The 17,500-nt window shown below is 43.8% G+C and overlaps 1 protein-coding gene across 2 annotated transcripts in view; it reads left to right on the forward strand.

Annotated features, from left to right (window-relative positions):
* The first annotated feature begins 1,479 nt into the window (after positions 1 to 1,479).
* LOC143032735 (integrin alpha-5-like) overlaps positions 1,480 to 17,500 on the forward strand; it is a 38,104-nt gene continuing 22,083 nt past the window's right edge. For both annotated transcript variants that reach the window (XM_076197677.1, XM_076197676.1), the window contains exons 1-8: positions 1,480 to 1,944; positions 6,933 to 7,072; positions 11,077 to 11,186; positions 12,005 to 12,152; positions 13,124 to 13,212; positions 13,778 to 13,826; positions 14,793 to 14,936; positions 15,839 to 15,927. In XM_076197677.1, the coding sequence (XP_076053792.1) occupies positions 1,661 to 1,944; positions 6,933 to 7,072; positions 11,077 to 11,186; positions 12,005 to 12,152; positions 13,124 to 13,212; positions 13,778 to 13,826; positions 14,793 to 14,936; positions 15,839 to 15,927 (1,053 nt within the window). In that variant the 5' untranslated portion in view covers positions 1,480 to 1,660. The remainder of the gene's footprint in view (positions 1,945 to 6,932; positions 7,073 to 11,076; positions 11,187 to 12,004; positions 12,153 to 13,123; positions 13,213 to 13,777; positions 13,827 to 14,792; positions 14,937 to 15,838; positions 15,928 to 17,500) is intronic.

Below are 17,500 nucleotides of genomic sequence, written 5' to 3' on the forward strand. Positions count from 1 at the left end.
TACTCACATATACACAACTTGTGGCGCAGTTGGTAGAGTTCCCCGCTGCCACTACGGCGGTCCGGGTTCGAATCCCGCCCAGAGGTGAAATAATTTCAGTATCACTGCGCTGCGGGTTGTTACTCCAACTCTCATGGGTGGGGAATTGGGGGCGTATATGCGTGTAAGGTCACAGCATTACCCATAGATCGGTCCTATGAGCTCTGAGTTCTCTTCCGGAAGGGAAATAGCTCTCGATTACGAGTCCAACACGTGATCCAAGATCATGGCGAATCACACATACACGCGCATACATACACATACACACACATGCACACATACATGTACATACACACGAACACACGCTCGCACACAAACACGCGCATTCACACACACACACACACACACACTCGCACACATACACAGATACACACAAACACACACACACACACACACACAATTAGGAAACCGGAAGTTGACGAATGGTGTTGTCACTCAAATGTCGAGGTACATGGGTTCCGTCGGTTCTTCAAGAGTTTGACGAGCTGTCACAAGTTCGAGAGCTCCTCCCATTTTGGGCGGTGGTTATCTTCTTTCACTGCTCTCTTCGCGGTGCCGGGGACAGTGCCTGGTGCGAGCGCAAAGAATCATTCATAAGAAGATAAAAAATGGAAGGGACTACAAGAGACCATAAGGCCTACACTAGGCAGTTACGTGTCCCTTAACACCTGCCATTCGTATCCATAAAATTACCTCGTCTTTTCTTGAAACAGCCAATTGTTTTAGCGCTCATTACGTGGTTACTAAGTTTAATCCATTCCTTAACCACTCTGCTGGTAAACTAGTTCTTGCCTATCTTCTGTTCCCAATTCTTGAGAAGGATTTAATCACGGCGAGGGTGTCATTAAATGTGAAGTGCGGTTTAGTAGTGAAACGAATTATGGCAAAGATGAGCGAGAGTAAAGGTGGAGGTGGATGGGTGGGAGCGGGGAATGGGGGAAGAGGAGAGATGCAAGAAAGAGACGATTTTTTTTTTTTTTAAGATAGAATGTAGTAACTGGTGGAGGAAGTCAGGGGAGCTAAGAGGAAAGGTAAACAGTTCGCAATCGAGTTTTTCAATGTTTATGTGTGGAGAAGGGTAAACAATTTGCAAAGGAATGTTTCAATGTTTATGTGTGACCTTGAGAAAGGGAAGTGGGAGTGATAACTCGGAGGGAAACAAGAAAGAGATGAAAGGTGGGAGAGAGTGAGGGATGGTGAGATGATATTAGAAAGAAAAATATAAAGAACAGAATGAGGCTAAGACGTTGTAAAGAGATTGTCATTGGAAGACATAGACTGAGGCAGACGTGGGCAAGAAAATTCATGCGTCTTTATTTATCTATTTACTTCTTTCTTAATTTGTTTTATCAGCAGTAAGAGGTTGGTATTCACAGTCCTAGTAGTGGGAGGTACCACGGTGGGGGCAGATAAGAACCTCGATATGTAGTATAAGATAGAGCTTCGTCGAGCAGTTTCTTTCAGTCGACAGGACAGGAGTGTTGTGAAAACTTGGGTCCCTCGCCACCTCTTAATTTCGCGTTTGAGTGAAAAACTACCCAAGTTTCTGTTATTATTGGCATTTAAACTTACTTTTTGTGTAATAACTACCGAACTACCAAACAAAGAGGTAAATCGTGCAATGGCTCCAAGTGACTGTGATTCTGTTTTGAAGAATGTTTTACCTCACACTCGAACTCGAGTTAGACCTCGAAGCGGTGGAATCGCCCTTATCCGGGGCATCACCCTCGCGCTGGCCGCCGTGTGTTCCTTCTCCTGCCTCCTGCCTACTTCGATAGCTTTCAACCTCGACACTACCTCACCCTTGGTTGTCCGAGAACCTGGTTATTCGCCTCCCTCGAACTGGGAGAGAACGCCTTACTTCGGTTACAGTGTGGCTCTCTACCGCTCGGGGGATCAAGCTGGGTAAGTCACCAAGATGGATAGAATTTGGGAACGTTTTTTGTCACGTTTTCTATGTTTAGGGCTGAAGAAAATACATTTTTTGCATACACAAGAGTGTGTATATATATATATATATATATACATATATATATATATATATATACATATATATATATATACATATATATATATATATATACATTGTGTGTGTGTGTGTGTGTGTGTGCGCGCGTGTGTATACATATAATGTATATGTTACTAACAAGGTAGGATGCATAAAAAAACAAGCAAAAAACGCCAAAAACAAGTAAATGAAACAAATAAACGAAACAACGAAATTAAAAGAAGAAGACAAGTCCCAGTTTAGTTTCTTTAGATTTTACTCCTCATTTATCAGTTCTCGAGTGATGTTACAATGCAGTGAACTGGGTAAGCCCTGCTAGTGGAAACAGTACCGATTACTCTCTCAAAACATCTAAGAAAGCATTAAGACAAATGAATTCATGGATTCACGAGGCGGCTGCCGGAGCATGCAAGACAACCCCGACACCTTGATGTCAATTTCTTTAACTTCTGTGGTGCGTCAGCACTCGTTATCAGCGAGGCTTTAGCCCGGAACTGTTACGTGCTGACAAACTCGCATGTGATATCTAAATGGGATGTGATTTCCTGTGAGATATCTTCGGAAACAAATGTACCTGATGAAACTGTAACAAGCGGAACGTCGTAACAATAAGCGCTCTGTGATCACATGGCGTTTATTATGATTGACTTCTCGGCAAATGCTAATTCCATACAGTTCTAGATTTACGCGTATGAGAGTAGTCCATACGGGCATGTACAAGGTAGGGGATAGAACGAAAGAACTCAGGAAAGAGTTTGATATATATATATATATATATATATAATTTTTTTTTTTTTTTATTTTTTTTTTTTTTTTTTTTCTTACGTTTCGGGCTTAACTCTGCGGTAGCATCTCTGAGGAAGATCTATGTCCGTAACGGCAGATTAAAAAACACATCAAGATCTCTCCTGAGTTCTTTCCTTCTACCTCACACCTTATACTTGGACATACACATATGCATCTCTTTCTCTCTCTCCCTCTCTCTCGTGTTCCTGATAATTATTCTTCTAAATAGTCTACCACCAGGTCATAATTAACCTTTCATTCCTCCAATTGGCATCTGTCTTCCTTGTCCTCAAGCTCTTCTCCAGGGTCACCCAGAAACCATCGACTTTACAAGTTCCTCAGTATAACACATCCTAATCCATTCTCCTTCTCCCGAAGTCACCTTAAGAGTAGAGTTCGATGATCACGTTTACTTTTGCCTTTTCACCTCGTCTACTGTCCAGGCTATTAATCTGACATCCATCTTTCTATCCTGGAATATCTTATCTTCCTTTCCGTGTTCCTGGACACCTTTGAAACTGACCAATCACTCAAGATATTTCATTGATCGTTCACCCAACATTCTGTGCTTCCGCGTCTTCCTCTCCATCTGGCTCCTCCGATTGTCTTCTCTAGGTCCAAGTACACACAATCCACCCAACCCACTTTCTCTTGCAACACATCAATCGCTCTTGAATAAAAGCTTAGAAGGTTTGATACGTATGAGGTGTGTGAGTGTGTGAGTGTGTGAGTATGTGTGTGTGTATGTGTGTATGCGCACGTGTGTATGTGTATGTGTGTTTATGTATATTTGGACTTCGTGTATGTGTGCACGCATGTGTGCGTGTGTGTGTGTGATTTACCATGGTGATTCACCATGGCCTTGGATCACGTATTGGACTCGTGATCGACAGCTATTACCCTCCCGGAAGAGAGCTCAGAGCTCATATATAACAATATATGGGTAATGCGTATGTGCGTGTGTGCGTGTGCACGTGTGTGCACTCTTCGGTTGTAGTTATCAGTTTGGATTTTTGTGTGCAGGCGTTTGCCTTGTCCCGTCAACTTCCTGTTAATTCCTGACGAATTTTTGGATTTTTCTCAGGATTCGGTTCATCCCCTCTGTCAGTTCCTTCCGGCTGTTAATGAGTCAGCGGCTTAAGCTTTAAGCTTTAAGCCTTAAGCCCAATTTGGGACTTGAGGAATGGCGTAGGTGCACACGTTGAACTAACGTACCAGATATCTCAGGAATTAAAAAAAAAATCTCAGGGAGAGAAAAAAAAAAAAAAAAAAATCCCAAAGAGAAAAAATGTTAATAAAAATAAAACAAAAATAAATAGATAAACAAATGAATAAAGTGAAACTATATAAATTGATAAATAAAAGAGAATCAGATAGAAAAAATGAGATCAAATAAATAAGTAAATGAATAGACATAAAAATAAGATAAAATGGTTAATAAATATATAGATAAATAAATAATCTACAAAGGATACTTCTGTGAAAAGTGGGTTTTGATGTACAAAACACATAAGAAAAAAAAAAAAAAATTGTCTGCCATGCAAATGATGCAACGGTGACCGGAAATGTATCGGTCATTACGAAAATGTATTATTCACGAAGAGTCACTTGCACCTTGCACGAACTATCCATAGACATTTCTATTCAAACACCTCAATATGATCACAAATAACTAACCACTAACAATCATCCGTATCACCTTTCTCAAAAAAAAAAAAAAAGACGTATATTATATATATATATATATATACATATATATACACACATATACATGCGTAAGTAACCATTAGGAAAAGTAAACTAACGAAGCAGAGCGCTTTCGTATAATTACATCTGCACTGAAGATGTAATTATACGAAAGCGCTCTGCTTCGTTAGTTTACTTTTCCTAGTGGTTACTTACGCATTTGTGAACATACGCTCCTAGTGTTTTTATTGCACACATATATACACACACACACACATATATATATATATATATATATATATATATGATTATTCATCGTGACAAACTTGAGGGCAAAGAGGAAACGGAAACACGAGAAGAACCTTTCTCGTGTTTCTGATTCCTCCCTGTCCTCATATATATATATATACATATATATATATATATATATATATATATATATATATATATATATATATGACTACGAATCTTCCTACGTGGCTATATGCATATGTCTTCTTGAAAGTATGCAATCTTTAAACAATTGCATGACGCTTTTTCTCATGCCCACGGTTATCATACTACATTGCACAGGGACTCACGAGCTTATTAGGCAATTACCCATCTCGGAAATGCCGACAGATGCATCGACGTCGCGGTAGACTAATCTTATCGGTCATTTCTTAATCTTGCTTTTATCAGTGTCCATCATGCAACAGTCCACCACATAGGTGCGAGGGAGATGTAATCACTAGTGAATACAAGGGGCGGGGACAGAAAGGAAGAAGGAAGGACAGGGGAGGGAGGTGGGGGGGGGAGAAATGGTGTGTGTATTCACTTGGTCTTTAGATCACGTGTTGGACTCGTGATCGACAGCTATTTCCCTCCTGGAAGAGAGCTCAGAGCTCGTAGGTCCGATCTATGGGTAATGCTATGACCTTGCACACACACACACACCCCCAACTCCCCGCCCACGAGAGTTGGAGTAACACCCCTCAGCGCTGCGATACTGATATTATTTCAGCCCCGGGCGAGGATCGAACCCGGACCTCCGTAGTGGCAGGCCAGAGCTCTAACCACAGCGCCATGAGAGGTGTGTGTGTGTGTGTGTGTGTGTGTGTGTGTGTGTGTGTGTGTGTGTGTGTGTGTGTGTTGTGTGTTCAATGTGTGTGCCGTGTGTGCTGTGACGATTCTTAGCCTTGGACTGGGATCGAACTCAGACAACTGAGTTAGCAGTCGGGGCCGGTACCACTACACGAGCATGTCAGTGTATGTGAGTGCGTGCGTGCTTGTGTGTGTGTGTGTGTGTGTGTGTGTGTGTGTGTGTGTGTGTGTGTGTGTGTGTGTGTGTGTGTGTGTGTGTGCAAGGAAAAAGAAGAAGTAAAAAGGGGAAAGAGAAAAAGAAAATGGAAGGAAGAAAGAGTATGGGAAGAGGAAGGAAAAGGAAGGGAGGGCAAAGAGATGGAAAGGAATAGAAAGAGAGGAGCGAAGAGGAAAAGAAGAGAGAGAAGAAGAAGAAGGGAGAGAAGGGAAGACGAAGAGAAGGGAGGGTGAGGAGGGGAGGGAGGGAAGGGAGGGGCGTCGCCTACTTGGCGGACTTGTGATGTGGATTCGTGTAAATAAACATCCACACTCAGTTGGATGAGGAAAGAAAATGTTGCGCATGTATTTGTATGCTGTCCCAGTGCTCAATTTAAGTATTTCTTATAAAAAGTATGATAATAATGAATACATAAAATAAAAAATAATCGAAAAGATAATATAGAGTAAAACAGACACAAGAAGAGAGGGGAGGGGATAATTGTATAGAAAGAACATACGAGATAGACAGACATACAGACAGACGGAGAAAGGTACAGTGTGGAGGAGGGGAGAATTTCCTTCTACATAACAAGCAACCATCTTCCCCCGTCCCCCCGACCCCTCCTCCTCCTCCTCTTTGGTGTCTCCCACAGTCCGTGACTTTAGTCCCCTCCTCGTCGTCTTCGTCCTGTCACCTCGCCTAACGCCGTGATCTTTCTTGTCACGTCGTTGCACTCCCGACATGTCGCCAACCAGATGATCGACTTCATTCATGAAGTCGTCTCTGAGTCGTCTGCATTTGGTCGACTTTCATTCACGGGCGTTACGTCAGCTCCTGAGTCACTCGCAGACTCTTCGTTCTTGGGTCAAGACGCCTCTGGCATGCGCGCGCGCGACATGACGTCATCAGCGTGTGCGACATGACGTCATCAGTGCGTCTTCATCCTCATTCATGACTCCTTGCTGACGCTTTGTTGGAGTATATTTTAAAAGACAAATAGGTAGATACACAGGCAGATAGACAGACATAGGTGGCTAGGTTGATAGACAGACAGAGAGGGCTTCAGTCGCAGCTACTCATCGCCTCCTGGCGTAGGCTTCTCACCTCCTCCTCCTCCTCCTCCTCCTGCAGGGTCTTCGTTGGCGCACCGCGAGGCAACAGCAGTGTACCTTCGTCACCCGTCTTCGGGCTGACGGAGCCAGGCCGGGTGTTTCTGTGTCCTCTCCGTCCTTCCCAGGCGCCCTGCACACCCATCGAGGTCGACTCTACAGGTAAGGCTCCTCGCGGTATCGTCGCCGTCAGATTGTGTCTCTCTCTCTCTCACTGATTTTCTTCTTCTTCTTCTTCTTCTTCTTCTTCTGCTTCTTCTTCTTTTTCTGGTTCTTCTTCTTCTTCTAGTTCTTCTTCTGCTGCTTCTTATTTTTCTTCTTCTTCCTTTGTTTCTTCTTCTTTCTCTTCTTCTTTTTCTATTTCTTCTTTTTTCCTTTATCTTTTCTTCTTTTTCTTCTTCTACTTCTTCCTTTTGTTCTATTTCTTCTTCTTCTTTTTCTACTTCTTTTTCTACTTCTTTTGTATCTTCTTTTTCTTCTTTTCCTTCTATTTCTTCTTCTTCTTTCGCTTCTTCTATTTCTTCTTTTTCTTCTTCTATTTCTTCTTCTTCTTCTTCTTCTGCTTCTTCTATTTCTTTTTTCTTCTCTTTCTATTTTTTCTTCTTCTACTTCTTCTATTTCTTATCTTTCTTCTTTTTCTTCCTCTTAGGTTTGCGGTGCTGTCCTCACCCGACCTGACCTCCATCTTATGGCGGTCCGGAGTAGTTCACACATGAACTCCGGTGGTCGGTGGCGGTGTCCACACTATGCCACTCTGTTGGGAGTGGCAGTACCCGGAGGAGGTCAGGAAGGGGGACAGGGACGGGACCCCTCGACCATAGAAAGACCTCTTCGACCAACTGTGTCTCCCTCCGTATTCTTTTCTTTATTTTTCTTCAAGTTTCCTTTTTGTAAATGCAGTGCCGTGATTTGCTCATGGAAAGGGTGGGCTTAAAGCGCGGGTGTCTTTCCTTTCTTACCACTAAGTTTCCACTTTCTCTCTCTCTTTCTATCGCTCTTTGCCTCTCTCTCTGTCTGTAACTTTCTCTCTCTCCCTTTCTGTCTCTTTCTGTCTGTCTGTCTCTCTGTCTCTGCCTCTCCTCCTGTCTCTTTCTTTCTCTGTCTCTCCCTCTCTTTCTGTCTCTTTCTCTGTCTCTTCCTCTCTCTCTCTCTCTCTCTCTCTCCTCTGTTAGCTTCCTGCCCTACTCATACTTAAGAGACATCATCATCTTCCTCGGCGTCTTACAAAGATAAACACGGGGGAGGGTTCTGAGAGGGTGAGGGGGGGAATACAGAGTTCTTACAGATATGTAACATCCAACTCTCTAAGGGTTCGAACCTGGGCACCTTAGGACGCGAATTAACAAGCATAACCACGGGGCAGCCGCACCTGAAGTGGTTCACCACCTGGAGTGGTTCCCCCAGCCCGCTACAGCACTAAAAATGTATTTTTTTCCCTAAGACTTTTTGGTAAATAAATATGTTTGTTGTCTTAATTTTTTTTAGTTTGTCTATATTTTTTGTGTACTGGTGAATAGATATGTTGGTTGTCTTTATCTTTTTATTTATTTTTGTGTACTCACTGTATTATTTTGAAGAAAACGGTTATGTGGACAGCGCGCGCCATGTTTTCAGCTATCTGGTCCGCGGAAAAAAAAAAAAAAATGGTGATGGGACGGGAGAGTGGGAACAGTGGGAGGACGAAGAGAGATGTCGTGATGTCGCGTGGGTGGGAAGAGTGGGTTTCTGTAGAGTTTGACGTCACTCAAGTGCGGAGTTGAGTGTGAGATTGAGGGGTGCGAAGAAAGGAGGGCATGTCCGTGAGTGAGGATGAATTTGTGGTTGAGGGGATGGGGCGAGAGTATCTTGGATAGCCGGAGGACTGGCTAACTGGAAGGCCTTTTCCATATCGAGGAATATCGTGATGGAGGGCTCGCTGCTCACTGCAGCGAGAAGGTTGGCAGTACTGTGGGCGGTGCCAGTGCCCTTGCGACAAACGTAGACACGCTTCTGCAATGGGCCTAGTTTCCATAGCAACCTGTTGAGTATCACTCTCTCTGCTGTTTTCCCCATGCAACTGACCAAGCCGATGGAGCGGTGGAGCGGTAGGCACCGGGTTCCTTAGGTTTGGGAATCGGCACTATGGTGGCCGTCTTCCAGGCTGTGGGCAGTCTGCTAGTCCTCCAGGATGCATTGACTATGTGGAGAAAGGCCTCGTCTCCTCCAGATCTGAGGTGTGCCAGCATGGAGTAAGTGACTTGATCCTCACCGGGGGGAGTGTCCTTGTCAGGTCTGCGGGTGACCGTGAGCTCCCCGAGAATGAATTCTGTGTCATTCTCGTTCGTCTGAGCCATCATGTCCCGACGTGTTGGATCCTTCTCTCCTGAAGCTGCTGCTGCATCTCCTGGGCGTGCTGCGGCAGAAAGGCGCTGCTGGTTCGAAAGGCGAATTCCCTACCAACCTCGACTGGGACATGATGGGTTAGACGTGGGTGAGACCTGTTAGGGGCTACATGTAGTTTTCTCCAGAGCTCTGAGAGGGAGGTGTGGGTGTTGAAGCCCTCACACCACTCATGAAATTTGTTGATCCTGACACGCGTAGCCGTGGCATGCGCCTCGCGAACTGCCGCTCGGAGGTTGGCAAGAGTGACCTGTGTCCTGTTCCGTCGGAAGGCGCGGCGGAACATGCACACCCTGTGGTTAGCCTCTCTCATTTCCTCGTTGTAGTACCAGTGGTTCTTGTGTCTTCGGGTGGGCTGTCCCTGTAGCGGAATCGCCCCATCCGCGGCAGCGTGGAGGGCGGCTGAGAAGTCCGCCTCCGAGCTGTCGACGTCCCATGACGAAGGGTTGTACCCAGTTGCCCAGGACACTAGAGCGTTGGGGAAGAGAGGCCAGTTGGCTTTTGATGTGGCCCACCGCGGAATGTGTGGCATCACCGGTGGAGGAGCCAAAAGCCGTATGTACGTGCAAACGGCAAAGTGATCACTGGTGACAACGGGGTGGATTTCCCATCGAGCGCAGGAGGAGAGTGTGTCAATCATGTGGGTTACATCGAGCCTGCCTCCCCGTACTTGGGTCGGAGATCCGTCGTTCTGCAGGGTGATGTCGGGGGAGGAGTTCAATGTGAGGTGTAGATGATTCCCAGCAGCATTAGGGCCCTGTGTGGATGACAGAGATGGGTGGTGAGCGTTGAAATCCCCTCCGAGGATGAGGAGTCTGTCCCCAGCGAGGATGCTCACTTCCCCAAGGTCCAAGACCTCGTGGCGGCCCCTGTACAAGTTGTAGAAGGTGAAGGCCTCGTGGGCTCGTACGAGGACCACATGAGCCTCCACGCCATCACCACAGTATATGGGGCTGGTGTGTCTTCGCTTTAGGGTAGGCTATCCTTGACAAGGGCCATGCAGCCTCTCGTAGTGTCACTGCGGGGTAAGGAGAAAGTGCGATAACCCGGGAATCGCACCTCCTCCCGTAGTAGTGTTTTCTGTAGAAGAATGATATCGAAATCGTATTGCTGAGCGATAGACAGGAGATACGATCTCTTCCTGAGGAACCCGTTGATGTTCCACTGGAGAATGCTGAGTTCAGTGTTATTGAAGTGAGGCATCATCGGTAACCTCTGTGTCCATATCTGAGTCACTTCCGTCGCCCCGGGTGGCACCGGAAGTGGATGAGGCCGAGGAGATACAGCTGTCGTCGTCGGTCTTCCCACGGATGGGGGGGGGGGGGTGTCAACTGGATCAGCAGCGAAGAGCTAAGATGAAAGATGGGAGTGGGATGGGTGGAGGCTGGCTACCTCCCTTATAAGGGGGGAGAAACATTTCGTGTATAGTTACAATAGATAGCACTAAACCAACCAGGTACTTTCCAACGTATTTCATCATAGATTCCATGCCTATGCATTACTGTTCAGCAGAGTCCTGGCAACTGTTTCAATGCTGAACGAAATGGTCTAGTGTCTAGTAACTAGTACTAGTTTTCTGTTCACTAACATCCTTGTCAAGTTCTACAACCATAACCGTGATGAGCACTTCTCGATGTTCTACATGTTCTTTCCAATGTTTAAGCCTTCCGTGTTCTAAATAACTATAACAGCGAAGAACACTTCTCGATGGAGAACGACGAAGACTTGCAATGCATCAGCGAGACGTGTAGATACATCCACTTACCCATGCTCCTCTTCTGGCGCAGGGAATGATAATGGTGGATTCCCTGGAAATCAGTGGAGGGACCGGAAGGATTTCCAGTGGCTGGGTGGATCGCTGGACGTTGTGGGAATCGGTCCGGAAGCTCCTATTCTGGTAAAGATTTTTTTTTTTTTTCAAGATTTTTCCATTCCGTTGAACCTTATGGTTTAGCCTCTGTTGTCTGTTCGTTTTGTCTTAGCGTAGATTTGTCAGGGAAAAATTAATGGCATTTGCCAGTTTGGGAACAATCTTGTCAACATACACGTGTAAAATTAATCATATACACATGCGCGCGCGCGCACACACACACACACACACACACACACACACACACACACACACACATATTATAAATATGTATATATATTTAAGATTATTTCTCTCTCATATATAATATATATATATATATGTATACATATATATATATATATATATATATATATATATATATATATATATATATATATATATATATGTTGAGACATTGTGAGAGGTTTGAGGAAGGTGCAAGAGTAAGACACGGGTCTAGGGCCGAGTTTATTCCTGACCGGCATTAATCCTCTGAAGAAGCTCTAAGCGAAACCGGTTGGAAATAAACTCGGCCCTAGCCCGCGTCTTACTCTTCCACCTTCTCCATATATAATTATATATATATATATATATATATATATATATATGTATATGTATATATATATGTATATATATATATGCATACATATATATGTATACATATATATATACATATGCACATATATATGTATATACATACACACACACACACACACACACACACACACACACACATATATATATAATATATATATGTATATATGTATATATATATATATATATATATATATATATATATATATATACACATAAATATACAGACACATACATGTATAGTACATCATACATGCATGCCCCAACAGACCTGCGCCCCTAGATGGGTCAACTCGCTACGAGCGGAGAAGGACGGCTACTCCATGAACGGCGCCTGCTACTGGGCCTTCGTCGGCGACGTCCTCTCCTCCACTTCCTCCGTCGACTGGACCAAGACGATTCCGCTCGTGGACTACAGTAAGGACTTTCCTTAAGTTCGTTTATTTGTTCAGTTATTTAGTTATCTAGCGTTAGCTATATATATATACACCAAGGGTTTTTTCCCCCTTACAAGGGAGGTAGCTAAGTCAAAAGGTATGTATTCACTTCCACCCATTTCACTCCTACTTACTCCGCTCCCATCCACCACCCATTCCTCCCTTTTGTCTTACCTCCTCATGGATGACGGGTCATCCCTGCGTCCCGCCCACTGCCCTGGGTCAGAAGTAATGCAGCAAGACACAGCACATCCACAGCAAGACCGCTTCACTTTATCGGCGACCTCTCCCATTCTCCGTCTCCTCGTGCAGAAAAGGAGAAGACGGGGAGAAATCCCTTCGGGCTGCGTCAAATGTCATTCACACATAAACCCCTCCCTACCCCCACCCCTCCCTTCCTTGCATCACAGTATCATCCATTCTCCACTCATCCCTATCTCTTCCCTTCTCCCTTCCTTGCTCAACAGTCATTCCCCTCCTGCTCAACGCCCCTTTCACCCCATCCATCCATCTCATCCTCGGTCGTTCCCGCAAGTAAGCTATCTATAGATACGTTTATCTATATATTGAATTCGTCTATTTTGGGTATTTATTTTTCGCAAAAGAATCATTGCATGATTGTTCTGGTTACATGGATACATGAATGATTATCGTGATACTATCAATTCATTTAGACTTTGGATTTGAATAATTTTTCCTTTTTTTCTTGTGTGAGTGTATAATCTTGTGTCCCCTTTCCTATTGTCCCTTGTACGTTCCTTCCCACTCCACCTGTCCTAATAACAATAATAACAATAATGATAATAACAATAATAATAATAATAATAATAATAATAATAAAATAATAATAATAATGATAATAAATAATAGTAATAACAGCAACAAAACATAACAATAATATCAATAAATCTATAAGACAACAGTGACGTCATGTCGCATGATTCCTTTCAGGGAAACAGCGCACACAGGACGAGGTGACACACCAGATTGTATACGACTATCAATACGGTCAAGTAGGCATCTCAGCCAGCATCACCCAGGTAAGGCTCTTCACGTATCAGACACTAGACGATTTTATTCAGCCCAGAGTCCAGCCTTGCCACGATGAAATGCACAGTACACCGTGGGGTGTGGGGGGTAATGAAGACTTTAAACCCTCTTCTGAAATAGGGGTACTTACATTCTTATCCTAGCTATCGCCATTTTTTTTTCGTAGTACCTTCTCAGTTCATTTGTCCATTTATAATAACTTGGGTTTGTTTTTCCCTCAGGTATAACACCCGACCTTCTCGTTAGGTGGAAATATTAATCATTTATCTCCTGTCTTTTCTCTTCCCTTGTCTCTTCTTCCCTCTAAATGCTGCTGCGGACCCGGATATTGCGGACTTTGCCAACTACGGACCCCTGATTTTGTGGATATAAACTTTGCGGACGACGGCATCTACGGATCACGGATGTTACGGACTGTGACCTTTGCGGATCCCTTTTGCGGACAACGGCATATACAAATCCCGGATATTGCGGACCTGGACTTTGCGGACCCCGGATCTTCCGCACCCCGGACTTTGCGGACCTCGGACTTTGCGGACTCCATTCCTCTGATAGGACGGAAAGGGGTATGTCCTCGGAGCCCCTGGTATTTGGCAGTGGACAGGTGAGGCTTGGGCTGTTGGTGCTCTGGGTGAGAAGGGGCATTTGCCAATACTAGTTTCTCACACTAGGGCGGTACTTGCAAACGTTAACGAGTTATCACAAGGGTGTCGACAGGCGACCATTAAGTCCATGATAAGGTTGGGTGAAGAAATAGATATATATATAAATAGCTAAGAAAAAGACATGAATTGATTAACAAATGCGTAAGTAAATAAAAACCAATAAATGAATGAATAGATAAATAAATAAATGAACAAAAAGATACGTGAATGATATATAAACATTTATTCAAATTGGTATGTATATAAGTTGATAAATGAATAGATGTCAAATATGAATAGATACATAAATAAATTAATAAAAAAAATCAAATAAGTAACTTTAGCACACAAGCAGGAAAACGAGTCTTATGAATGACGTCACATCCTCCTATTCGAGAACATGACGTCAAGTCTGTGACGTCGCTCCATTTCCCACATCACTGAAATATGCACCCAAGCCAATTCATGCTCTGACACGGTCACCCCCTTGCGAAGGGGAAAAAGGGACACTGGCACATTCTCCTGCGGGGAGTTAGTTCATGCTGTGAGACCACAAACCATTTTCACTTCGGTACGATGACTCCCACGTAGGCGTCACGAGCCGCAAATGGGTAAATACGAGGATTCCGAAGTCGGGGGTCTTGATTATATATACTTTTTGTGGTTGTACACGAGTTACCCCCGGATTCTGTGAACTGGTTTGATCACGTTTTCTGTGTTTATCATTGTTCAGAGTAAAAGAGAACGAGCAATACAGCGGTGACTTTATGTTTTATAATGCGAGTAGTGTGATGCATCGTACATATGGCAGCCGATGCTGCGCGTGAGAATTTGACTCGTATTGAAGTGGTTAAAACATGGGAAATGGACACATGTACACACCTACTCCTTTACTTAGTACTGAAACTCCTTTGCCTACTTCACAGGGAGCGTGGTGAATACGGAGAGCAGCAGCACTCCCGTCGAAGCCCGCCGGAGGCGTCGACGAAGTTGGTCCTCAATGGACATCGCCTTCACGCAGGAGGAGGTGGCCCACCATTACTATCTCTCCAAAGACTACGACCTCTTTGGTAGGTTGTCAACACATTCTGGTTGCCGCCAGACGATCTTATTCGGCTCAGGAACGCATTTAGCCCTCTTTCTAAGCCTAAGCGCAACACAGGCAACACAGCACAGAGGAAAGGCAGACTTCCTGTTGCTGAATTGAAGTACAGTTTGAGCTTCTCTCTCACTTGGAATGCTGAAGTAATACACTCGGAAGCATTTTAAATTGGAGAGAAGTTCATCGTGTTCTTAGATTCAGCAACAGGATGTCTGCCTTTGCTCGGTGCTGTGTCACTTGCGTCTTAACGTGCGCTTAGGCTTAGGGTCAAGTTTATTCAGTTTAGGGGAGCTCCCGTGGGTTAAACAGTAAATATCTATCTCGGATAACTCACTACAACACGTATTCTTAGTGAAATAATTGATTGTGGTTAACGCCTGACAATTTCATTTAGCCTGGAGGTACATCATCACCAACTATGTAAAGATGCAAATATCACTAAGAACAAACTGAAACACTATTCACTTACACTTAACTGAACACCATTCTCGAAAACTATTCTAACGATAAAAAATAATAATAAAGAAATGAATTTATGAGGTCGATCTCTAATCTAGCTTATTGCTCAGCATCGTGAGCTCATACACTTCAATCATGTCAGTGGTTCCTCGTTGTTTCCACTGCTTATTCGCAAGCAGCTCCGTAAGGACTAACAGGTCTATTGCTGTTTGTATCTCCTTTGCAAGTTCAAACTCATTTGACGCACAAGCTCCTGCCACATACTTTGTTACCGAATCATGTGATTGGTGAATAGTGTGGCACTATTTCCAGGTTCCGGTGCCATAGGGCGTTGGTACAGAGTTTGGTATATAATTTGCTGGAATCTTTCTCGACAGTGATCCACAAGGAGCCTCTCCCTTCTTTCCCCAGGGTACAGCGTGGCCACGGGGTACTTCTGGGGACATGATGACCTCTGGACTGTGGCGGGAGCCCCCAGGGCTGCAGACACCTTAGGGAAGGTATGTGAAAGGGGAGAAGTGAGGTGGGGTGGATGTAACAGCGTTGCTACATAAGAAGGGGACTTAATGCGCGCGAGAAATGCCTTGATGGTGATTTCTTCGTTTTATTAAGAATATGATTTGTTTATTCATCATTATTATAACTTTTTCCACATCCGACCTAGTTAAGGACCAAAAGGTCTTCTGTCGGCATGCTTCGCCTTTGTAATACTATGGCGATTACAGGTTGGGATGTCAGGTGAGATAAGGTTTCCCATTTAGGTTGGCCTTCTGTCAGGTCACTGACCTGGACAGACCTATGCCGGGTACGTGACCTCGGGCAGCTTCTCTTGCCAGGTTGGTGACCTGGACAGTCCTTCCTGCCAGGTCGATGACCTAGGCAGTCCTATCTCTCGGCGGCACAGCCGTCGTAATAAAGGGGGTTGGTGGGTTGCCGTATGTAAGATGTGTTAGTTATCAAATATAGGCATAGGTGTTAGTTCTGTTATATAGGGGTTAGTTGTATGGTTAGTGGGTGTGTTTAGATATGGTGTATATACATTACGTTATGGTAATGTAAGTGGGGTAGTTATAAGAAAGGGTTCAATGTGTCTATGGTGACATTAAGCATCTCGTGTGGCGACACTGGAAACATCCTGTTATGATCTTACGTGGGTGTTTAGTCAAATGTTTGAGTTGGGAAAATTTGTGAAGTCTGCAAGATTAGAGGTCTTGCCAAAGACGAGTACCATGTTGCATGTGTGTGGATCACGTGTGTGGTTGGTGATGGTTAGTAACGGTTACAGTGTGGAAAGATGGGAAAGATATCATGGGATGGTGCCTTGGTGTAATCTTTAAGACCAAGTGATGAAATGTAGTCTAATATCACTGAGTCATAGACCATAAGGGGAAACACAGTCTACGACCACTTGTAGACAATCACCCCAATAGGCCCTTCAAAATGACCGCTTGGAAAACGTAACTGAAACAAAAGCGAAGCGTCATGACGTCACTACAAATCCTACATAACTCTCATTTCGTAAAAAAGAAATGATGTTTATTTTATCTGTTTTCTTTTATTTGTTAATTCTTGATTATGCTAATGATTCTCCATAAAATATATTCTTTCGGTGTATTAGAAATGTCTCAGTAACAGGATATGGAGGCCATTTGCAAAAAAAATTATATCATCGAGTACTTGAAATTTAGTCATGAGCAAGAAGAGAAAAAAAGAATGGAATTGAAGCGCTTCTATTTTTTGCGTATATATAAAATAATGTTTTTCTGTGTAGGTACAAGGTGTAGAGACTATAGCAAATGTGCTAATAGAGACAAAAACAAAGATAACACTGATCATGTCACTGATACCGAATGAACAAAAGGAATCTGTCTTCTATTATAGCTTGAGATATTAGAAACCACGTGTAGTTATCAAATTCTAAGAATTTAAGAAACTGTGCAAGTGAGAATGTGAGAAAGCAAGAAAACGAGTGAGGAAGTTCTAATCATCCTAGGATCCGACAAATGACCTCGTTGAGCTTCAGCAATTAGAAACCACGTGTAGTTATCAAATTCTAAGAATTTAAGAAACTGT

This window comes from Oratosquilla oratoria, chromosome 14 (genome assembly GCF_046742065.1).
Source record: "Oratosquilla oratoria isolate Oo_2021 chromosome 14, ASM4674206v1, whole genome shotgun sequence".
Taxonomy (NCBI): Eukaryota; Metazoa; Arthropoda; class Malacostraca; order Stomatopoda; family Squillidae; genus Oratosquilla; species Oratosquilla oratoria.